Here is a 23,852-nt window from a genome sequence, read left to right on the forward strand (position 1 = left end):
GCTGCGAGCTGTCCTGGAATGTTGGACTGTACCTTAGCTAGTAAGACAAACTCCTCCTCTCTTGTCTTTTCTTTCTTTTTATGGAGGGTGGGGGAAGAGTTTCGAGACAGAGTTTCTCTGTTGCTTTGTAGCCTGTCCTGGAACTCGTAGACTTGAACTCAGAGAGATCTGCCTGCCTCTGCCTCCAAAATTCTGGGATTAAAGCTGTGTGCCACCACCGCCTGACAGCACTACTTTTTATTTCTAGAGATGGCCTCACTCTGTAGCCTAGGTTGAACCGGAACTCACTAGATATCCCAAACTGGCTTCCAACCTAAAGTAGTTCCCCAGCCTCAGCAACGCAAATGGAATTACAGATGTGAGCCACTACGACTGCTTCATGTTCTTCTCTACCCCTTGCTTAATCTTAAATTTTAATTTATAGGCAGGATTCAGGTTGTCTAGGTTGGCCTTGAATTTGGAAATCCTGCCTCTTCTTGAGCAGCTGGGTTTACAGGTCTATCCAACAGGTCTGGCGTGTGTGTTTGTGTCTTGTCCCTTCTCTATGTGTTTGTGTCTGTGTGTCTTGTGCCTTCTAACCCCAACTCCGTCACTTTTTGGATGTGTCGTTTGGTTTCACCGAACCACAGTTTCCTGCTTTGCAAAGGATGACAAAGCCTGGTACGTAGGAATCCGGTGCCAAGGCGCTCGTTCACTTCACTTCCCCAGCTGTAGCTAGGCGTTGCTACGGGGCCACGTGAGAGGCTCCACCCACGTCGCTCCCAACCAACCAGGAAGCTTCGTGAGCCGTAGGGCCACGCCCCAGGACGCCTGCCCAACGGGAGAGCTCCGTCTTGAGCGGAGTAACGCCCCTCTCCGTTGGAGCAATGGGCGCTGTCCCTGCAGCAGGCTCCGCCCCTGCCGCACGCCGTACGCTGCACGCCGGCCGTCGGGCAGGTTCAGCGGGGCTGACGCCAAGGCTGCGGAGTAGGCGGCGGGGCGGACGCCTTGGGTGAGGGCGCGGAGCGGCGCTGGGCCGGGTCTGCTGGGCGGGCAGAGGTGACTTCCGGCGCGTGGCTTCTGAGGCCAGAGGCTCCCTCAGGCCCGGGGCGGGGCGGGGCGGTGGGAGCCGAGCGGCCACCCCGCCCGCGGCCCGCCCTTGGCGTCCGGGGCCTGCGGGCTCCAGAAGCCCGAAGGGCGGCTGTTTCGCACGCTCTCGGCTGTCCGCGAGGGGCTTCGGAAGGTTGACCGCCGCGCGGCGCCGGAAGCTCCCCGGCGTCCCGGGAGTGGCGCGGTGTTGAGATAGGAGCGCGCACAGACCACGGCAGCGCGTCGTGGGGCTCGGCGCTCGGCCCGTGGGCGCGTCTCGGAGCGCTGTGGCGTCCCTGAAACCTGCAGCACTGGGATGGGCAGACGACAGGAACGGGAAAGGTCAGTGGGGGCAGACCCTGCCGCTGCCCCGGCGGCTTCCCGCTGGTGGGAGGTGAGCAGCCTCACCATCCTCGCCCCTCTGTCCCTGGCAGGTGCCCATGGCGTCGGAGCGGCGCAAGGTCAAGTACCACTGGGGCAGTACGTCGGAAGGGTGTCCCAGCAAGCGCAGCCGCCCCCGGGAGCCCGGCCATGTGGCCCCCTCCAGTCGGTCCGTTCGTAGCTGTGCGTCTCGTCCTCGAGGGGCCAGCAGTCCCCAGCGTCTGAAAGCCCGGCGGGGGAACGATGTGGCCCGCACGTCCCGGAGCTCAGCCCGCCGCCGCACCTCCTCTTCCTCTTCGTCGTCCTCTCTCTCCTCGGGCTCAGGTGCAGGCGGGGCCACCTCCCCTGGCTTCCTGATTGCGAGCTCTCGCAGGTTCCTTACGTCCAGGGGGTCCCCTCTGCACCCCACCCACTCCTCCCTAGACGAGATGGCTTCTCTCCGGAAGGAAGCGTGTAACGTTAAGGTACGTGGCGGTGACATCTCGCAGACGCCGACGGTGAAGTCTCTTGCACGTGTCTTGAGAGGTGGAAGGGGACAGATTTGGTGGGAGGAGCTTAAAAATTAGATCTTTCAGTTGGGGGGGTGCCTGGGTGTGTGTTGCGGGGAGCCGGTTGGGGGGAGTTGGGGGCGGGGCTCAGTGTAGAGGGAGTTTTCAAATTTGGTGGCATTTGGAACTACTGGGAAGCTTGACAGTGCTTGTTTGTGGCCTGCCATCCCAGAGAGAGCGATTAAAGAGGGCTTGGGGACTCTGCCAACTGGAGAATCAGCACAGTGGAAGGTGGAATGTTGCTCAGGAGAGAGGGTGTAGACTTTGCCCTTGGGTCTGGAGAGCTGGCAAATACTGGTCTTGCAGAAGACCCTGGTTCTGAGCCCAGGTCAGGTGGCTCACATCATCATCATCATCACCATCTATGCCCCTGCAACGTTTAAGCAAGCATGGGCAGCCCGTGTATGGTGGTTCTCCAGTTGTTCCTATCCTGGGCAGTCCTAGATACTTGTGTTATTGTCATACCCAAGGCTCCACAGTCTTCCTCTATGCTGTCTATCCAGCGGTTTTGGGCCTTCACCTTATCCCATGCACTCCTCCAAGCAGTGCTATGTTCGGGTATCTGCCATCATTCATTCTCATAGCATGGCCTAAGTTTCTCAAGCGCCATTGCTGTGTCCTGTAGTTTACTTCCTTCTGTAGATGGAGATGTTTCCTAATGACATGGCTGTGCAGCCTATTTTATTTCTTCATGTGACGCCTAGAATCCTCCTGAGACACGCCATTTCAAACACATTCAGCGGCTGTTCTGAGGAGCGTTTCATTGTCCAGGTTTTGGAATTGTAAAGAAGGCAGCTCAAGCCCGGCTGTGGTGGCGCATGCCTTTAATTCCAGCACTTGGGAGGCAGAGGCAGGCGGATCTCTGTGAGTTTGAGACCAGCCTAGTCTACAAGAGCTAGTTCCAGGACAGGCTCCAAAGCTACAGAGAAACCCTGTCTCGAAAAACCAAAAAAAAAAGGCAGCTCAAGACAAGCATCTCATACACTTGTAATTCTGTTGTTGTCATCATGCCTCTTGCTGACCAAACCTTTCCTAGTGCCCTGAATGCAGCCCTCACTATCCGGATCTATCCACCTCTCGAGGCCTGAAATAGTTCCCACCTTTGAACTGAGGTTTCCTCCCAGATAGACAAAGTTGTCTGTTTGCTTGAGGCTCTGATTCTTAATTACAATGTTCAAATCCTTGTGGGCCTTCCCATGTGTTGTATTTCAGTGTTCTCGATGTTTACTTTCATACCAAGGTTTTCACTGACTTCCACCACTCTGTTTACCATGTCCTGCAGCTCATTTGGACTTTCAGCAAGTAGCGCTATATCATCAGCGAAATGCAAGTTATTGATTCGCACACCACCTAATGCACGCCTCCCTCCTCATCCTCCAGGGCTGTTGCTATTATTAATTAGTTCCTTTTCCTTTCAGGTGACTCACAACCACCTCTAATTCCAGCTCCCAGGAATTGCATTCCTCTGGCCTCCATGGGCATCTGCTTGTGCACATACTACTTACATAAACTCAATTAAAAGTAAAATTTAAAAAGTGTCTTCATACTTAGAACAGTTATGAATCTCAGCTAAGGAACTGGACTCTTAGTGTGGAATCCTGCATGTTGACAGTCTCTTTGGTGGCTTTGTTACAAGGTTTCATTTTTTGAGACAGGGTCCCTCTATGTAGACCAAGCTGTCCTGGAACCCATAGATACTGGCTGGCTTGCTCTGTTTAAAGGCATATGCCACTAAGCCAGGCTTGGGTGTTTTTTTTTTTTTTGCTTGTTTGTTAGTAGTTACCTTTGGAGGTTAACTCAAGTCTAGTTCTCAGTGGAAGCACACAAGTATGGTTTGTAAGTTTTTGGAGCAGACTGAGGAGTGCTTCGAAGAGCAGATCCATTTCAGGCTTTGAGTAGATTTACTGAGGGCCTGTTTTGTGCCAGGCAGTGATTTAAGAGCGTGGGAATTTTTTCTTTTGGAGACAGGGTTTCTCTGTGTAACAGTCTGTCCTGGAACTCATGGACCAGGCTGGCCTTGAACTCACAGAAATCCACCTACCTCTGCCTTTGCCTCCAAGTGTTGGAATTAAAGGCATGTACCATCACACCGGTTATGGGATTCTTATGTAACTGTAAAACAAAGATCTCTGCTCTTCTACTGATATTACATTGTAGGTTTTGGAGCTCTGGTAGTCTTAATAAGTGGACTGGATTGTGTCTGTAGAGGAGTGTGTAGAGAAAAGTCTCGTTTGTGGGGAGATGGTCTCCCCCTAGAGAAAGCAGTGAAGACAGTCTGTAAGGAAAAAGGAGTTTTAAAACCTTTCCTGATGGTTTCTTTTTGACATGGGATCATTTAGTCTACACTGAACTCCATATATAGCCAGGGATGACTTTGAACTCCCAATCCTCTTGTGGCCCTTCTGTGTGTTGGAGATACAGGTCACTACATTTGACTCTCTTGGTGGTTTCATAAGTGCAGCTGAATCTTGGCTGTTTAACTCAGTAAGCTCTTTGATTTTTTTCTTTTATTAAAATTTAATTGTTGTTATTCATGTACATTGGTATTTTGCCTGCTTGTATGTATGTGTGAGGGTTTTGGATCCCCTGGAACTGGAGTACAGACAGTTGTGAGCTGCCTTGCAGGTGCTGGGAATTGAACCCAGGTTCTTTGGACAAGCAGCTTGTGTTTAACTGCTGAACCCTCTCCCACGCCCAGGTATTTGTTTTCTAATCACATGCTCTAACATGTTGAGTTTTATCTCCAGGCTATGCTGTGTTTTCTCAACGCAAACCTTATAGCCTGAGCTCTAGGGGGCAAGTGGAATTTTACTTTTTTAGTTCACAAATAAAGGTGAATTGAAAAGTTGTCTTTGGCAGAACCATACTGAGTATGGCTCAGTGCAAGTCAGGTAAATATGAGCCTTTTCTCATACAACTTATTTTGTTACTATTTGTCCATCCACATGGGCCTTGGATGGTATCAGTGTTAGATGATTGTCGTCAGCATCACTGACAGAGAGACCCCCAGTGTCAGGGACAGAATTTTCAGTCTTAGGCTGTGTTACTGATTGCTAATTAATTGAGGGTATGGCCTCTAATCTGCTTGAGTCTAATTCTAGTCTGATTCTGTCTTTGAAGAAGGCCACTGGGGTCTCCTTTGATAGTTACAGTCAGTGCTTTGAGTGTTAGGCCAAGCATTTTTTTGGGTCATGTGGCCAGTTCCTCAGTCACTGTGTGGTGAGAGGGCTGGGGAAATAGTCCAAGACCTCAGGAAGTGTAGGCTTCTTGCTTAGCAGATGTGTGTGACCTTGTTTGTCTTGAGTCTGAGGTGTTGTGAATGGCACAGCTGAGGAGCATTTTCCCAGGGCCATCTCAATCTGTTGCTTAATCTGTCCTCACCAGTTCTGCCTGCTTTTACTTCCACAGGTATGTACTTGGCTTTGTGTGCCCCACACTTTCAGCTCAGAGCTCTCAGCATCAGGACACAAAATTTTCAAGAGTGAAGATATTTGAACGTTTTATTTTACTTATTCCCTGCTGGAATTGGTTTAGGACCTCGGTATGCTAGGCATGTCCTCTGCCACTGAGATACATCCCCAGCTCGAGGTAGTAGACAGTCCTGATGTCCACCTTACAGTCCTGATGTCCACCTTACTTGTTTTTTTGTTGTTTGTCAAGTCTGAAGTTGAGGCTTAGTTTTGTTTTGTTTCCATCTTTTTTGTTTTTTTTTTTTTTTTTTTGAGACAAAGTTTCTCTTAGTTCTCCCTGTCCTGGAACTTTCTCTGTAGACCAGGCTGGCGCCTTGGCCTTGAACTCACAGTACTAGGATTAAAGGCATGTGCTACTACCACCCAATTTTTTTTTTTTTTTTATTTATTTTGAGAGGGTCTGTTAGCTGAGTTTGGCTTTGAACTCATGATCCTCCTATCTATACTTCCTGAGTACTGGAATTAGAGGGGTGTGCCTGGCATCTTTTTTTTCTTTTTTCAGAGTTGTTCCTTTTTAAAAATAACAAAATAATGTTTATTGGGCTTTGAAGAGATGGCTGAGTGGTTAAGAGCACTGACTGCTCTTCCAGAGGACAAAGGTTCAATCCCCACCACCTACAGGGCAGCTAACATCTGTTCCAGGGGATTTAATTCCCTCTTCTGTCCTCCATGAAGGTGGTGTGCGGACAGACATGCAGGCAAAACACCATGCACATTAAGTAAATCTTAAAAAGCCATTAAAATGTTAATTTTAATTAAAAAGCCATTAAAATGTTAATTTTAATTACTGTGTATGGAGGTGTTCATGTGGTGATCAGAGGATAACTTTTAGAAGTTGATTCTCTCCCTACCAAGTAAGTCCTCTGCAATAGAACTCAAGTTGTCAGGCTTGGCAGCTCAGAATCAGCTTGCTGGTTCCATGCTAGGCTAGCTAGCCAACAAACTAGGAATCTACTTGTCTCCACCCTCCTTTTAACATGAGACCATCTCTCCTGCCCCAGGAAGTTTATTTTAATATGTATTAGGGGTTTTTTTTCTTTTTCTTTTCTTTTTTTCTTTACTTTGTCAGGGATGGAACATGGGACTTCATACAAGTGCTCTTCCACTGAGCTAACCCCTGGTCCCCTTAGAGTCTCAGAACTATAGAGAAATGCTCTTTGGGGAGGGGGTTCAAGATAGGGTTTCTTGTGTAATAGCCTTGCTGTCCTGGAACTCACTCTGTAGATCAGGCTAGCCTTGAACTCACAGAGAACTGCCTGCTTCTGCCTCTGCTTGGATTAAACACGTGCACCACCACCACCACCCAACTGAAAAATACTCGTTACTGCCCAGCCTGGTGCCCTTTGCAGTCGCTTAATGAACCCGTTTTTAGTTTTAGTTTTATGTGTGTGTGTGTGTCCATGCCACAGTATTTGAATGGGGGTCAGAAGACAACTTTTGGTAGTGGTTCTCCTACCCTGTGGATTGTAGGGATTCAACTCAGGTTGTAAGACTTGGCAGCAAGTGTTTCTGAATGTTGTTATCTTCTGGCTCAGTAAACTTGTTCTCCATCCTCCAAAAAAAATCATTTAGCAAAATAGCAGTAGTGGCTTCCGCATTAGGACCTATGACTTTCATAGTCACTGGCTTTTGACCAGTTTTACAGTACTTGATGTGAATTATCTTCATTTGGTCTGGTTTTAACTCCAATCAGAAATCAGTTAGCTATTCTTTTTATAGTAATGCCTCTGTTAATCTAGTAGGCATGTCTTGTTTGACAGATCAAGAGTGTGCAGCATTCAGGGTCTACAGCATACTAAGACCATTGACGATTCTCTCCCCAGCATGAGTATCCTCTTCTGGTATGAAAACTACCTAGCTGGGAGAAGACCTCTAGCTTCATTCTATGTGTCATGCAACCTTAGAGCATGTGATGATTACACAACATGGACTTTCTTTTTCTGAGCTTATTTAAATTGCAGTTGTTTTATGTGTATGTGTGTGTATGGCACGTGAGGAAGTCAAAGGACAACTTAGAGGAATTGGAATAGTCTGGCTTATCCCCTGTGGACTCTTGGTTTTTCGAGACAGGGTTTCTCTGTAACTTTGAGGCCTGTCTTGGAACTAGCTCTTGTAGACCAGACTGGCCTCAAACTCAAAGAGATCCTTCTGCCTCTGCCTCCTGAATGCTGGGATTAAAGGTGTGCACTACCACCGCCGGCTTCCTGTGGACTCTTGCAGCGAGTGGATACAAAAGAAGAGAATGGGGCTGAGGTATTACCTATGTTTCAGGAGGCGGGGAATGACTTGGTGCATCCCTATGTCATCTTTGGGAGCGTATCCTCCTAACAGCAGGGTTACAGTTTGGGGAAAGAATTAGTGGAATCTTTGAAGAAAGATTAGGCCATAGGGGCAGAATTTACTTAGGACTGGGGGACTTGGGTACCTTGGGCCAGCCCTCTCCCTTGTTAGGTTTCCTGGATTTTTGTAGGGGGAAAACATTGAACTGTTACCTCATGAAGTGTGTCATTGCTTCCCATGTCTCATTGTAGAGCCACTCTAGTGTTGTTTCCTGTCCACTGTAGGAAGAAGCCATGATGTACTTTAGAAGTGAATTTTAAATAAATGACTAAAGCATTACTATATTAACTTTCCACAGTGGAATAGGGAGAAATTACTGTCTGGGCGAATCTTCTTTCCCTTGGGCTGATGGAGCCATTAGCGACTTGTCATTGGCAGATGCTACAGATATGAAATTTCTCTTAGGACAAACCTCTGAAAGTTTCTTTTTAAATTCCAGGATGATTCTAAAGATAGTTCTTGTCGCTCTGTGAACTCTGAATTTGCAACCGAAGCTGAGGGTCAGAGTGATGCTATGGAGGAACCCAACAAGTTCCAGAAAAGGAAGAAGGACAGGCTTCGGGATCAGGGCTCAACAGTGATCTATCTGAAGGCCATCCAGGGCATCCTGGGGAAGTCAATGCCCAAGAGGAAGGGAGAGGCTGCTGCTGCTCGGGGGAAGGCAAGCTTGGGAGAATATCAAAGCCGGGAAGGACCAGCCAGGAATGTGGAAGGACCAACCAGGAATGTGGAAGGACCAGCCAGGAATGTGGAAGGACCAGCCAGGAGCAGGGAAGGACCTTTGGTCAGGAGTGGGGAAGGACTGGCCAGGAGCAATGAAGGACCCACCAGGAGCAATGAAGGACCAGCCAGGAGTGTGGAAGGACCAGTCAAGAGCCGGGAAGAACTGGTTAAGAGGGTTGAAAGACCAGCAGGAAAGGTTACAGTCACAGTACGACAGAAGGAAGAGTCACCTACAAAGGTCACGGTGGAGAAGGAAGAGCCTGTGCAAGACAGGAGTAGCTTTTCTAACAGAAGAGTGATTATAGACTCTGTGAAGAAAACTAGTGAGGAGCTGCTTGGTGACCACAGGACAGTCATTGACAAACCCTCTCCAGCCCTAGAATTTTTTGATAACTCTGATTCTCATGCAGATACTCAAAAGGTAAATGAGCACACACCAGATATCTGGGTTTTGAATTCTCTTGATTATGTATATCTGGCATTTAGTCTTTCTAGTTTGATCCTAAGTGATACAGATACTATCTTGGTGTCATTCACCTCCTGATCTGTGTCCACCACCATGCTGAGAATCAAACTCAGGACCCTAGGCATACTAGGCAAGAATTTTACCTCTAACCGTAACTCCTAGTGCACAGAGGACAGTAGTTAAAATCAGTACTTGATTTAACATGGACTTCAGGGAACTAGTGCCTCTCTTCCATCACTCCTTTCATCAAACTTTGATTGGCTTTTAAAAAATACGTAAGAATTCTATTAAATGTGGTAGGGTGTAGGTTTGTTTGCATTGAAAAAGACCAGCATGGTAGTGGCTTAAACAAAACAGAATTTTGATTTAATAAGGATGGGACCTTGGTGCCTTCTTTCTTGATGGTCTGATCTGCTAAATATAGTATCCATTTTATAGCCAGAAGTGGGGATGCTGATAGAATTGAGTTTGTTACACAGACATTGGCCAGTGGAAAACTTGAGAACTTGGTTCAAAAATTGTACATGTTGAATCTTTTCACTCCTATTTAGAAGCATCTGGGAACCCAGTTAACATCTTAGCTTTAAGAGAGTCTGAGAAATTCTGCCTTGAGCCCCCAGTATTCAAACATCAGGTTCCATACTGATGTTTTTATCTGAATGTAATTGTATTGCAAAAGCCTTCCTTCTAAACCACATAGTTAAGTTTACATCTGGTGTAACCTCAGAGTGGGATTAAGGTCAGTGTGAATTCTGAAGGGGAGAGACAATTCTGGAAATACAGCACTGGATGAGAGAGGGGTTTCCCATAGATGGTCTAACTTGTTGCTTTTCTTCTCTGCAGCACACAGACAGAGAGGTGGTGATTGAGCATCCCTCTTCAGGGAGTGACTGGTCAGATGTGGATGAGGTGGCCACTGTGAGGTTCTCCCAAGAGGAACCTGTCTTGCTGAAAAACTCAGCAGTTCCAGAATCTCCTTCCTTCCCCACTGACTATGTTATGTACCCTCCTCATCTGTATAGTAGCCCATGGTGTGACTATGCCAGCTACTGGACTAGCAGCCATAAAATTCCTGGTTATCCATTGGTGGGATCCAGCAGCCATGACTCAGCACAGGCTGGGAAGAGCAGCCAGGACCACCTGAGTGTTCATTCCTCCAAGTCCACAGTGAGCACCCAGAGCATCTCCAAAGACCTGGACCTTGCCCAGGAAGGCAGGTCCCAGAATTCCCATTCACTTCAATTCTCCAGAAGCACTGAGCGGGAGAAGGAGGAGGTGAAGGGGAAAAGGACATTCCGAGAGGAGACACCACCTCGCCACACCAGAGAACATACATCCAGCTCCTTGCCAAGGAGCCACCGGGAGATGAGCCTGGAAGAGGGCTTCATCGATACCCACTGTCACCTGGACATGCTTTACTCCAAGCTATCTTTCAAGGGGACCTTTTCCAAGTTCAGAAAGATTTATAGCAGCTCCTTCCCTAAGGAGTTTCAAGGCTGCATCTCTGACTTCTGTGATCCAAGGACACTGACTGATGGCCTATGGGAGGAACTCCTGAAAGAAGATCTGGTTTGGGGGGCCTTTGGCTGTCACCCTCATTTTGCACGCTACTATAATGAGAATCAAGAAAGAAAGCTTTTGCATGCCTTACGGCACCCCAAGGCTGTGGCATTTGGAGAGATGGGCCTGGACTACTCTCACAAGTGCACCACACCAGTTCCTGAGCAGCACCAGGTACTGCCTCTCTAGCCTTCTTTCCCTCAGACGTTTCCTTTAGTGAGTGGTTGAACCTCCCAGTAAGGGCCATTCTGCATTTAGAACTCCTTGAATGCCATTCTTCAACTGGTTTTCCCCCCCCCCCCCCCCCCCACAAAGTTTCTTTGTATAGCTCTGACTGTCTTTGCTCTGTGGATCAGGCTGACCCATAACTCAGAGATCTGCTTGCCTGTCCCCAAGTGCTAGGATTAAAGGTGTGTGTCACTTGGCTTTTCTTTTTAAACGTGAGATTTTGCCACTATGTCAAACGCTCTAGCCTCTCCAGTGCTGGATTATAAACCTTGCCACCAGGCCCAGTTTACCAGCCGCTACTTGATCTCTTGCCTCCACTTGCCGAGTGATAGTGATTAAAGCATGTGCTACTACATCTGACTTTTTTTGTTATTTTTTTTGGAGACAGGGTTTCTCTGTGTAGCCATGGCTGTCCTGTAACTCCCATATAGTTATTGGATTTTTGAGACAGAGTTTCTCTGTGTAGCTTTGGTGCTTGTCCTGGAACTAGGTCTTGTAGATCAGGCTGACGTCAAACTCACAGAAATCTGCCTGCTTCTGATTCCCAAACATGCCACCACTGCCTTGTTTATAACTCATTTTTATAGATCAGGCTGGCCTTGAACTCAACAGAGATCACCTGCCTCTGCTTTTGGAGTGCTAGGATGAAGAAAGGCGTGTGCCACCACGTGTGGCTACATCTGACTTTAGCGCTTTTATAAAAATGGAGATGAGGCATTTTGAATTGTAATTTAAAATTACATTTATCTTCATATATGTGTGTTCTTGTGCATGTACATTGTTTTCATTAGTAGAGGTCAGAGGAGTTGGTTTTCTCCTTCCCTGTGAGGGTCCTGGGGATTGAACTCAGCTGTCAGGTTTGGTGGCAAGTACCTTTATCCACAGGTCTGTCTTTGTGGCCTTCATTGAAACAGCTGTTTTTAAAGATCCAGAGGCAGGCGGATCTCTGTGAGTTCGAGACCAGCCTGGTCTTCAGAGCTAGTTCCAGGACAGGCTCCAAAGCCACAGAGAAACCCTGTCTTGAAAAACCAAAAAAAAAAAAAAAAAGATCCATTTAAATTTTAGTGATATGTACATATCCATATGTGGGTCTATGTACATGAGTGCAGTGCCTGTGAGAGCCCGGAGAGGGTGTTAAAGTCTCTAGTGAGCTGCTTGACATGGTGTCTGGGCAATGAGCTCAGGCCTTCAGGAAGAACAGGACACAACACCTAACTAACTGCTGCACCATCTATCCAGCTGCCTGTTTTTGAAACTACTACGAATACTATTACTACTTCCATTTGCTTTTTCCAATCAGGGTTTCTCTGTATAGCCCTAGCTGTCCTGGAACTCGCTCTATAGAACAGGCTGGCCTTGGACTAAGAAATCCACTTGCCTCTGCTTCCCGAGTGCTGGGAATAAGTTGTGTGCCATCACCTTGAGCACTTTAGAAACTTCTTATGAGCCGGGTGATGGTGGCGCACGCCTTTAATCCCAGCACTTGGGAGGCAGAGGCAGGCAGATCTCTTGAGTTCAAGACCAGCCTGGTCTACAGCGCTAGTTCCAGGACAGGCTCCAAAGCCACAGAGAAACCCTGTCTTGAAAAACCAAAAAAAAAAAAAAAAAAAAAAAAAAAAAAAAAAAAAAAAAAGAAAATTATTATGGCTAATGTCAATGGTAAGACATTTGCTTCCTATTTGAAAGCAGCCCACTTTTTATTTAATTTTTGTTTGAGATGAGGTCTAATATAGCCCAGGCTGGCCTTGAACTAGCTGAGGATGACCTTTTGCTCTTGATTTTGTGTTTATCTCTCCAGTATTGAGATTATTTAAGCCATACTGGCTTGTTTCGGTTTTATAAGATGAAGTATGCCTATTACAGAATATTTTTAAAGGTACAAAAATATACAAAGAAGGTATTTCTCATTCATTCTGAAATAATGACTGTTAATTATCAAAAGTTTTTCTTTAGTATATTTGAGTTTGGCATTTAGGCAGGGCAAGAGCCTTTGTAGCCTTTCAGTGAACATCTCTGATGGAGAACAGGAGTCGGTGTCCCTCCCACTCATCTTTTCCTGGTTCCTAGGTGGTGTTTGTGGTGGAGCATGTGTGCTGAGCTCTTAAAGCAGCCAGGAAGCCTGGGAGGTCTTAGGCTGTGTGACCTATAGGCTACAGGCCTTGGGGCTAATGTATTGGGGTCCTGACTGCAGAATTTGGCTTGTTGGATTTCCTCTGGCTTGAGGTAGTAATGTGTTAGCCATGTGATATATATGTATATATAAAGTGACTACGTCTGAACACATGAAGGAAATAGAGTCTTAGAGTAGTGAGACATAATGCTTTCCACTTGGTCCCTGTCTTACTGAGGGTTTCTACTGATGTGATTAACACAGTAGCCAAAAAGAAGCCAAGAGTAGAGGCCACGGAAGAATGTTGCAGACTGGCTGCTCATCCTTTCTTACACACCCTAGGACTGCCAGCTTAGGGGTAGTGTTACCCACAGTGATCTGGGCCTCCTCAAATCAACCATCAGTCAAGGAAGTAGGCCACAGGCCAGTATGACGGTGGCATTTTCTCAAGGTTTACTCCTTCCGAATGACTCTAACTTGTGTCAGATTGACAAAACTAAAGCAGGACAGTCCCTGTGGCACAAGTTAGGTGTGCCAGGGGAAGAGGAGCAGTGAAGGGAATTCCTCCTTGCAGTGTCACACAGTTGTACAGCTGATGTTTACCTGCTAAAAGGACTTTGTTAGATTATGAGGGGCTCCTATCACAGCTACAGACCCAGAGTCACTCTGCTCAAGCTAAACTTGCTAATGTTCTTCTAGCTGTCACGTGCTTTGAGATGAGAGTCAGGACGTAGATTGCTGACTGAGAAGGACAGAACACACACCTGCATGTGAAGCACTTTCCACCTTAGAAGTTTCTGTGTAGACGGAGGGCGCTAAGCTGGAGAGGGGAAGTGGCTGCTGTTTTTTTTTTCATAAATCTTAAATTAGACACCTGGTAAAGTGAATAGTGACCAACAAGCAACCTGTTTGCACTGGCTGAAAGTCTTACTTTGAGGAAGAAGAACACAGGGAAGGATTGTGTCTGGCAGTATGGGGAGGCTCATACCTGACAGAGTTCAAGTACTTGAGCATTTAGCACGGGCCATGCTTGGGTTCTGGGTTTGATTCACAGTACACACAAGAGGAGGGGCGTCCTAGGGAGGGGGAATGAAACTAGGTTTTGTTACTTGTTACTTTTATGCTTCTGAAGGATTGAGAAAGTGTGTGTGTGGGGGGAATGAGTTGAGTAGTTCTCATTAAATCTTGCCTTGTTTTTGTCTGTGTGGTTTCAGATTTAACTGCTTCCAAGATTAGGCCCTTGGTATTTCCTGAGCACACTGCACAGATCAGTCATTAAGAGGATCATAATCGGCTGGGCAGTGGTGGTGCGCTCCTTTAATCCCAGCACTCTGGAGTCAGAGGCAGGTGAACCTGGGAGTTTGAGGCCAGCCTGGTCTACAAGAGCTAGTTCCACGACAGCTAGGACTATTACATAGAGAAACCCTGACTCGAAAAACAAAAACAAAACAAACAACAAAAACAAAAAAAGAGGACTGTAATCTTTTGAATGAAAAGTCAAGAAGAATGGAGTCTCTCCCCACCGACCTCTTTGAACCCTGAGTATCTGTGCTTCTATTTGTGTTTGCCTGGAATTAATTATTGAGTTAATGAGGATGTAAGAAAGCCTTGGCTCTCCCCAGGAGAGCCGGGTTAAGTTCGCAATTCCTGGAATGACGTGTCAACCGAGGACCCGAGCATAGGTAGTCAGGGAAGAATGCTTGGGTAAATAACACAGGTGTACATCTTTTGTTGTTGTTCTGTTCAGCCCTGCATGCTAAGGAATTTTTTTTTCTCTTAACTGGTTTTTGTTTTTATAATTTGGATGTGTGCGTGTGTGTCAAGCTATTGTATATTTAATGTTAGGCCTCTTGCAGGGGACAGCTGGTGGCTTGTCTTAAAATTACCTGTCAAAGATTCAAGAAGAAAATACATGTTGCATGTACGTAGGCGGTCCCATCCTCCTTGTGCATGAGATAGAATTTAGGGCCTGGGGCAGATGTGCTGCAACAATTGTAAAATTGTGCCTTGCAACAATTTTTAAAAAAAAAATTTTTTTTTGAAAATTTATTATGTACATAGTATCTGTCTGTATGTATGTTTACAGGCCAGAAGAAGGCACCAGATCTCATTATAGATGGTTGTGAGCCACAGTGTGGTTGTTGGGATCTCTGAAAGAACAGTCAGTGTTCTTAACCTCTGCGCCATCTCTCCAGCCCCTGCAACAATTTTAAGAAAAGAAAATAGAAGGGTCAGGAGATAGCTGAGTGGGTAAGAAGGTTTGCTGTGCAAGCATGAGAGCCTGAGTTCAGATTCCAGCACCTATATTAAAATCATTTATTTGTGTCTGGTCATTATCCTGAGCCAGTGAGATGGCTCAGTGGGTAGAGGCACATGTCTTTAAATAAAGCCTGATGACCTGAGTTTTATCTTCTGATCCCACTTGGTGGAATGAGAGAATCAACTCCTGAGAGTTGTCTTCTGACCTCCCTTCACCCCAAATGAATAATAAAGGTGTAATAATTTTTAAAAAGTTAAAAGCTACATCAGATTTAATATTAGCATGTGCAGTCATTCAAAATATGATCCTCTTAGTGATTGATCTGTGCAGTGTATTCAGGAAATATCTTGGGCCTAATCTTTGGAAGTTAAGTAGTTAACTTTTTTACTTAGGAAAAAATGTTATTTTTAAGTATATATTACCAAAAGAATATTGTTACTGATGCTGAAGATGCAAACATGAGCTGTTTTCCACAGCTAAAAAACTACTTATGGAAGTGTTATGTGTCAGGTGAGGTAACTTATAATTCTGGTGCTATTCTAAACCTAGCCATGGTAGAGGAGAGATTTAACTCTACTTGTTTGCTTATATTGTTAACTGTGGATATTACCAGTTCTACAGAATGAAGTGTATCCACAGCTATTCACTTAGAAGGACATTCAGGAATTGTGACCCCTAAGAGGTGGAAGTGTGTGTGTACAACTCTTACATAGGGAAAGGTCTAGAAGTTGGTTACCTCTTGAAAGTAGAGGTACGGTATTGAGCTGAAGCAAATTGGAATTATACAGTCTAAATCTTGGCCTCTGCTCGCCTGTTGGATGTTCATTGCCAGCTACTCAGGAAAGTGAACTGTGGGGGTTTCTTTTCTGGGTTACTGCCTTCTGGGCTGGTCTTAGTGCCTCCCAGGGAACCAGTGAGGATTGCAAGTACCAGTAGGTGGTAACTTTGTTTACAATTCTATTGTATAGTTTAGAAACAAAGAATTAGAGACAGCAGAAGGGCCACTAATCAGCTGCTATCACTTTGCTTTCTCTCAGGTGTTTGAGAGGCAGTTGAAGTTGGCTGTGTCAATGAAGAAGCCCTTGGTCATCCACTGCCGTGAAGCTGATGAGGATCTTTTGGACATCATGAAAAAATTTGTGCCCTCTGACTACAAGATCCATAGGTTAGGAGCTGTAGCGTCAGTGGGCACATGGGGACTCCTGCACTAACCAAGATGAAACTCAAGGAAAGCAATCATGCTATTTGGGTGGTTTTTGAGGCCTTTTGTGATCTGGACCCTGTTGCATTTTAAAAGTAGTTTAAGTTTTGTTTTTCAGATTTTTATACATGAATACTTTATTTATATCACTTCTACCTCTTCTCCCATATTACATTTAAGAAAAATGTGGGAGTTTGGAGAACAGAGTCTTGAAAGCCTAAGGTTAGCCTGGAACTCATGGATATCCCTTGTTTCAATGTCTAGAGTTCTGGAATTACAAGGTGTGCCACCACACCTGACTTCCTGTGTGTTTTTAAGTTCTTTTTAAATGAATTAAACATTAAGTAGAATCACATGAAACTTCTGGTACTTGACCAGTCTGTGCTTATACAGCCATGACTTTTTAACAGTTTAAATTAGCACCCTTTAATCACAAATGGGTTAGAAGGAGCTTCTTGGTCTTAGATGTGGGAGAAGCTGCTTTAGGGTACAGTAGCTCAGCATACAGAGACCCTTTCAAGGTTTCTAAAAAGGTACTTCACATATTTTTTTTCTCTTATTTGAACTTAAAACTCTTTTTTTGTTTGTTTTGTGATTGGGTTTCACTTTAGCCCAGGTCAGACTTTAGATATATTGCGGAGGATTACCTTGAATTCCTAATCCTCCTGCCTCTGTCCCTCCTCTGCTGGGATTATAGGTATCCACCACTATACCTGACTGAAAACTCCATTTATCCAAGTTAGCAGTAAAGGTTCGGGTTGTGTTTTACCTCAGTGGCAACCACAGTCTTATCTAGGAAACTCCCTTGCATTCTTACATTGCTTATAACAGGCATGGCTTCCCTCTGGGGAATGCCATGGAGGAGCCGTTGAAGCTCAGCAAAGGCCACTGTGGCGTCAGTATGCAGAGTGCAGGACAGAGGTGGATATAGGGGAACCCAGATAGGGGCCTTTAGTCCAACTAAAGATGCTCAGGAGTTGACACCTGCGTGAGCTGCTTTGCTGGGCTGAAGGGATGAATAGAATTCAGGGAGGCTGGAGGTGAATCTAAGTTTTGCCAGATGGTAGGAGGGAGTAGGCTTTCAGCCACTGTGCTGCCACTCCCTAGGTGCTAAGGCAGTGGCTGAGGTGCAGTGAGAAATGGTTGGATTTTCAGGTCTTTGAAAATGGCTGTGTTTAAAGAGACAGCTGGACCAAACCTAAGACACTTTGATGGGGAGTTGTGGCAGGAAGCTCAGAGTTCCAGATGAGTTGACAGTATTTGTTGTTCAAGAACATGAACTGATGTTACACTTAGGAAGAAAATTCTTAATTTTAGCTCCAGAAAAGCAGAGGCAGATGAATCTCTGTGAGTTCAAGGCCAACCTGGTCTACAAAATGAGTTCCAGGACAGCCAGGGCTATGTAGAGAAATCCCTGTCTCAAGAAATCCCAGCACTTGGGAGGCAGAGGCAGGCGGATCTCTGTGAGTTCGAGACCAGCCTGATCTACAAGAGCTAGTTCCAGGACAGGCTCCAAAACCACAGAGAAACCCTGTCTCAAAAACCAAAAAAAAAAAAAAAAAAGAAATCGGAAAAAAACAAAACACAAAACCAACTTTTTTTCACCTGAGACTCATTCCCCATGATTTTTTTTTGTTTGTTTTGTTTTGTTTTTTCGAGACAGGGTTTCTCTGTAGCATTGGAGCCTGTCCCAGAACTAGCTCTTGTAGACCAGGCTGGCCTCGAACTCACAGAGATCCACCTACCTCTGCCTCCTGAGTGCTGGGATTAAAGGAGTGCACCACCACCACCCGGCTCCCCAAGATTTTCATTTGGCCATTTTCTTTTAGTCCATCTGACAGCACAGGCATGATTTTTCCATGCTGAAGTTGTAATCTCAGTGGGTCTGGTCTTTATTTCTTCTGTCTCCTCTCCCACACTTCTCCAGGCTGTGCCATGACTCTAGTTGTGTCAGGTGGCTGCCCAGATTGTGGGTGGAGATGGGACTGGTGCTGCTCAGTATCTGAACCTCATGCCTGCGTGGTCCTGCTTTGTTTGTACTGGTTCCTTTCTCAGCTTGCTCTGACGTCTGCTTGGGTGCAAGCTTTACTTTTCTAGGATCCACTAATGGCTGCTGCAGGCCTGGAGGCAGCTAGGGATGCTGCTGAGGCCTGGGAGCAAGCCCTGAACCATACTCTCCCACAGGCACTGCTTCACTGGCAGCTACTCAGTCATTGAGCCTTTGTTGAAGTACTTCCCTAACATGTCGGTGGGCTTCACAGCAGTACTGACCTACTCCTCCGCCTGGGAGGCCCGGGATGCCCTTAGACAGATCCCATTGGAGAGGATCATTGTGGAAACAGACGCACCCTACTTCCTCCCTCGCCAGGTAGGACTGTCTTCAGACCGACTTGAGGCACTGAGGCGATAGGTTGGGAGGCTGGCTGGGCCCACGTCCCAGTGACCTCCTGGTTGCACCCTGTGTGGTATAGGTATCTCCCTGTTGTTACTCTGTAGAACCAAAAGTCCTGGGGGCTGAGAAGCTGAAGGGTAACCACTCTCTTCCAGGCAGTGCAAAGCCCTACCCTGTAGAGGGTAGTCCATGGAAGCGTGGGACCCCGCTCACCCAGAGCCCCCCATGACTAGGACTCTCCCTGCACCTGCAGGTAAAGGGGTCTCTACAGGGCAGCCCCAAAGAGGTCCTTGCTGGGGATGGAATGGGGGACACTATGTGACATATGTTCAGAAGGCACAGCAATGATGTGAATGCTTGCTGTCTTCCAGGTGCCGAGAAGTCTTTGCCAGTACGCCCATCCAGGCCTGGCCTTGCACACAGTTCGAGAGATTGCCAGGGTCAAAGAGGAGTCACTTTCCCGTACTCTGATGGTCCTCCGAGAGAACACCAGTCGCCTCTACAGTCTTTGAGCAGGGAGCGTGAGCAGGCATCTTCTGGCAAAGGTCATAAGAATAAGAGACACATGTTTCTTAGCAGTCAGCCATGGAAGTCTTTGACTTTTTTTTGTTTTTTTGGCTGCCCTGGTGTAAACCACTAACTGGTATGTCCAGCCTGTAACCTGCAGCCAAGAAAAGTTATGAATGAATACAGTTTTGTTTTTTTAAGATTTATTTGTTTTATGTGCCTTTGGTGTTTTGCCTGCATGTATATCTGTGTGAGAATGCCAGATCCCCTGGAACTGGAGTTAGAGACAGTTGTGAGTTGTCACTGGGAATTGAACCTGGGTCCTCTGGAAGAAGGGCAGTCAGTGCTCTTAACTGTTGAGCCAGCCCAAATGAATACAGTTGAATGAAAGTCTATAAACTTACTTGAACTTTGAGATTTATGTATTTTGTAACTAGATTGCCTGCTTCTAGATATGAACTTCTAGATGACCATGTTACATTACAGTGTTATAGTTGGATACACCTAGTAGAGAAAACAAATCAAAGTCCAGTAAGATGGCTCAGTGGGTAAAGACACTGTGCAAGCCTGGTGAACTGAGTTTGATCCCTAGAATGTGATAAAAGTGGAAAGGGAATCGTTTCCATGGTGCTGTCCTCTAACCTTCATGCCTGCTGTAGCATGCATGCCTCCCAGTCATGCAGATTCATAAGAATATCAATTTTTTTTTAAAGGATGTAAGTTTAGGGATAGTATTAAGCCTTGTTTGTTGAGCTTGAACTTGGAACCTTCTTTTCTTTTTCAAACCCTCTAGGATGACCAGTGGCCTGATAGTATAGGATGGGCTCCATCTGTCTGTGTCCGAGGTGAAGGATGTGTTGGAGAGCCTGTCAAAACTCAGCAAATCAGGATGGAATATTACTCTTGGAACCTCATCACAAGGCTTCACCTCATGGTTGGTGGGTGGGTACTGTGAAGTGGATTTGGGGAAAGGGGTAGTTTTGCCTGCTGGCCACATGACCCGAGGGTTATCAGTGAGCAAAAACACTTGTGGCACAAGAGTCCAGTGAGTTGGCCAGTCTGGATACCTGCCCAATAACCTGGGTTTCCCAGCAATCTGAATAAAGTTACTTTTTTTGTCTTAGCACATGTGGGTGTGTAATCTGGTCCCTGCTTCTCTGTCATGAAAGGAACTTCCTCAGGGAGGTCTTCTGGCCTCTCCAGCCTTGATTCAGGTGCAACCTTCCATGATTCTTCCATGGTTGTCACTGGTTCTGTGTCTCCAAGGTGCTGGTCTTTATGATCCCACTGCTGTGTGGTGATGCGCCTTATGAGGACTAAAGAAAGAAGTCTTCCTGGGATGGATGAACCCCAGAGGATGTAAGAGGTAGCTGAGCATCTGGGCCCTTTTTTTGTATCTTTTTTCATAAAACACTAGACCGAGACTATTTTCCTCCTGTCACACTTGTCAGTCTCCCTGTCCCCCCCATCTGCCATTCCCCAAAGCTCACCAGGAGCTTTGGTCATGTTGGATTACTAGCATTGAGCAAGCAGCTTAGATTCTAGGTGAGATTCTCTCTTGGCTACTTTCTGTGTCCTTTTTGTATTTTAGGAGCCTTCATTTTTTTTGAGCAGTGTGTGATCGAAATTTGTGGCTGTGTTCTAGTCTCTGTGGTTCCATGTAAAGGTGGGGTCGAACCCAGGCTTTACTGTGAGGAGAACCCTGTTCTTGATCCAGAAGGATTAGGTTGTATAGTCCAGCACTCAACAGTGGGTTCTTCTACATGGCCTTGTCTTTGAAAAGTGTTCTTGAACCTTGTGAGATAAAATAGGTGAGCTGATTATTGTCTGGATTTTCCTCCTAACCCTGGGACTTGGTGTCAGGTCTGGGAAATAGCTTTCCTTTCTGTCCCCCTCCCTTGGGTCAGCTACGTTTTGCCTGTACTTCACATGTGTCACTGGGAAGAACAGGGGACTTGGCCCCCGTTTGGAAGCCTTGGGGTCTGCTCAGTCTGCCACACAACTTTATTGTTACTCAGACAAGATGTACTGTAGCCCATTTCCTCTGCCGCAGGCTCTTGGTGTTGATCTTAGGGCACTACTGTTGATCACTGCATCAAATTAGAGGAGACTGCCTTGCCCAGATTCCTCATTTCTCCCTGACTTTGGTCTTCTCTCTAAAAGTAAAGGGACAGGTCCTTAATCCACTTCCCCAACCCATGCTCACCTTGTGTTTATAGGTTGATTAAGTGATGCTGCAGGCTAGTCCAGTCAGCGTGGTAATGTGATGTTTTATGTGCTGCTTTCTATTGCTGTGACGAAACACTGAATAAATACAACCTAGGGAGGAAAGGGTTTATTTCACTTGGCAGATTACAATCCATCATGTGGGGGAGGGGCAGAGCAGGAACTCAGGAGGGAGCCGAAGCAGAGGCCGTGGAGAAACACTGCTAAGTGCCTTACCATAGCTTTCTTAGTTTGTCTCCTTGTACAACTTGGGACCACCTGCTCAGGTGTGGCACCACCCTCTAGGTGCTGGACACTCCCATATCAGTCACGATTTAATGAAGTATTGGCTTGTCTACATGCCAATCTCCTGGGAACATTTTCTCTGTTGAGGTTCCCTCTTGCAGGTAACTTAGCTTGTGTCAAGTTGACAAATGAACGTACTTGGGAATGTCTGGAGATGTTGTCATCTTACTGTAAGAGTAAGATGACTATGAGAACATGGTCCTGTTTTAAAAGCCTGCTGCTTTAGAATGAGATGCCCTTGTGACTTTCTTGCAGACTTAGGTATACTATAGCTGTTTAGCCTTTGGGGGGAGTATATAGTTCAGCAGAAAAGCAGTGTTATACATGGGGGTGTTGATGAGTCAGTTGTAGTGTGGGTTTTGGGCTCTGAACTCTGTTTCCAGGAAAACTGGGGAGAACTGTTTGACTATCTATAGTCAGTCATTTTATGGTATTTAAAGTTTTTATTTTATCTGTATGGATGTTTTGCCTGCATGTATTCCTGTGTACCACATGTGTCCCTGGTGCCTGTAAAGGCCAGAAGAGGGCGTTGAATTTCCTGGGACTCAGCTACCATGTTGGTGCTGGAAATTGAGCCAGATCCTCTGAAAGTGCAGCCAGTGTACTTAACCACTGAATTATATCTTCAGCCCCTATTAAGGTATTTTTTTGTGGGGCTTTCCTGGGTTCATGGTGTTGGGATTGACCTAGACCTTTCCTTGCTTGTGCTAATAAACAAGTTCTCTGCCATAGAACTGCATCTTAGCCTGTGCTGAGCTGTCCTTGAACTTAAGCTGGAAATGAAGGCAATATACACACACACACACACACACACACACACACACACACACACACACACACACACACACATATAGGATATATGATATATATACAAGATAGGCAGGTTCCCTTCCCCCTGTTTCTGCACACAAAGTCAGGTGATTGTCATGAATTATAGATCACAAATTTGTATCAGGTTTCCTGGCTTTGTCTTCCTGTCTGGTTCTGGTTGTTGTTCCTTTCTTCTACAGCTCTTCTGCATTTTTCATTTGTTTTTAGGGGCCTGATACTTAACCATTTAATCTCAGCACTTTGATTTTGTTTTGTAAGGGCAACCGGCTGCTGGCATGTATCAGGACAAACTGTCAGGGATGATAATTGGTCTTTGGCTGTTTATCTCTGGTGTTTGAGTGTTCAGATTGAAGGAGGGAGGCTGTTGTGTGTGTGTTTGCCCTCTCCCTTGGTGCTTGTTAGACTTTTTGAGCATGTAGCTTTAAGTATATGGTAAGTGAGGTAGATACATGTGCTGTTATGTTAATTATAAAGCAGTTTTCTCTTAAAAGAGAAATTTTTTTTCCTCTTGAAATTACCATGTTTCTTCTAGAGATACAGGCTACCTACTTCAGGGATTCTTAAGTTAGTGGAATCGTTAAGTGATAGATGGAGTGGGCTAAAGAAAACTGACCTAGCCCAATGGTGGTAGCGCACACCTTTAATCCCAGCACTCAGGAGGCAGAGGCAGGTGGATCTCTGAGTTCAAGGCCAGCCTGGTCTACAGAATGAGTTCCAGGACAGCCAGGACTACACAGAGAAACTCTGTCTTGAAACCTGTCCCCCCAAAAAAGAAAAAAAAAAACTAAGCTAGGGACCTGGACACTGTGGTACATGCTTGCAGTCCCAGCATTTGGAAGGCAGAGACAAGAGGGTTGACAGTTCAAAGCCATCAGCCATGAATGACTTAGCAAAGAAACAACCACCATGAACAGAGAAAAAAGAAGAATGGATGTGGGAACATGTTTAGAAAGATTGTTTTCTTGTACTGTGTACCCTAACCATGTGCTTGAATACATTTTATTTCTGCCAGTTGTTGATTGAAGTTGTCCTTTCCTAGCCAGGGTCTCTTGATGAGCTGTCAAGGAAAATGAAAAACAAAAGGAGGAGGCATACCTCCCCAGTAGAGTGATAGTTTAGCATACACAGGCCCTGGGTTTACCCCAGCATGGAAAACTCTTATGAAACCCTGAATCCCTGGCAGTTGGGCCAGTGGAGAAGAGTTAAGATGGAAAAACAACATTCCTCAAGTCCGAGACTCTGGCTATGGGTCTCTT

The 23,852-nt window shown here is 46.0% G+C and overlaps 1 protein-coding gene across 3 annotated transcripts; it reads left to right on the forward strand.

Annotated features, from left to right (window-relative positions):
• Positions 1–934: 934 nt before the first annotated feature.
• Tatdn2 (TatD DNase domain containing 2) lies at positions 935–20,377 on the forward strand. 3 transcript variants are annotated; one of them, XR_007592914.1, is made up of 8 exons: positions 935–1,410; positions 1,503–1,913; positions 8,247–8,951; positions 9,840–10,730; positions 16,192–16,319; positions 18,540–18,723; positions 18,903–19,000; positions 19,119–19,265. XR_007592914.1 is itself a non-coding variant. In XM_050148431.1 (8 exons), the coding sequence occupies exons 2-7, from the start codon at positions 1,509–1,511 to the stop codon at positions 19,257–19,259; spliced, it is 2,454 nt and encodes an 817-aa protein (XP_050004388.1). In that variant the 5' UTR covers positions 937–1,410; positions 1,503–1,508; the 3' UTR covers positions 19,260–19,292; positions 20,048–20,377. The 3 variants fall into 3 exon arrangements, 2 of the variants coding, with proteins under 2 accessions (XP_050004388.1, XP_050004389.1); XM_050148431.1 differs by lacking the exon at positions 18,903–19,000 and adding an exon at positions 20,048–20,377 and having other exon boundaries at positions 937–1,410; positions 19,119–19,292; XM_050148432.1 differs by lacking the exons at positions 8,247–8,951; positions 18,903–19,000 and adding an exon at positions 20,048–20,377 and having other exon boundaries at positions 937–1,410; positions 19,119–19,292.
• The last annotated feature ends 3,475 nt before the right edge of the window (positions 20,378–23,852 follow it).

The sequence above is a fragment of the Alexandromys fortis genome, unplaced genomic scaffold, assembly GCF_014885135.2.
Source record: "Alexandromys fortis isolate MF-2015 unplaced genomic scaffold, M_Fortis_MF-2015_v1.1 scaffold_59, whole genome shotgun sequence".
NCBI classification, from domain to species: Eukaryota; Metazoa; Chordata; class Mammalia; order Rodentia; family Cricetidae; genus Alexandromys; species Alexandromys fortis.

Excerpts from the sequence above, each read along its gene's own strand:
- Tatdn2 (XM_050148431.1), top strand. The coding sequence starts at position 1,509 with ATGGCGTCGGAGCGGCGCAAGGTCAAGTACCACTGGGGCAGTACGTCG. Across the intron at positions 1,914-8,246 it reads AGGAAGCGTGTAACGTTAAG|GATGATTCTAAAGATAGTTC; the intron begins GTACGTGGCGGT and ends TTTAAATTCCAG. Across the intron at positions 8,952-9,839 it reads CTCATGCAGATACTCAAAAG|CACACAGACAGAGAGGTGGT; the intron begins GTAAATGAGCAC and ends TCTTCTCTGCAG.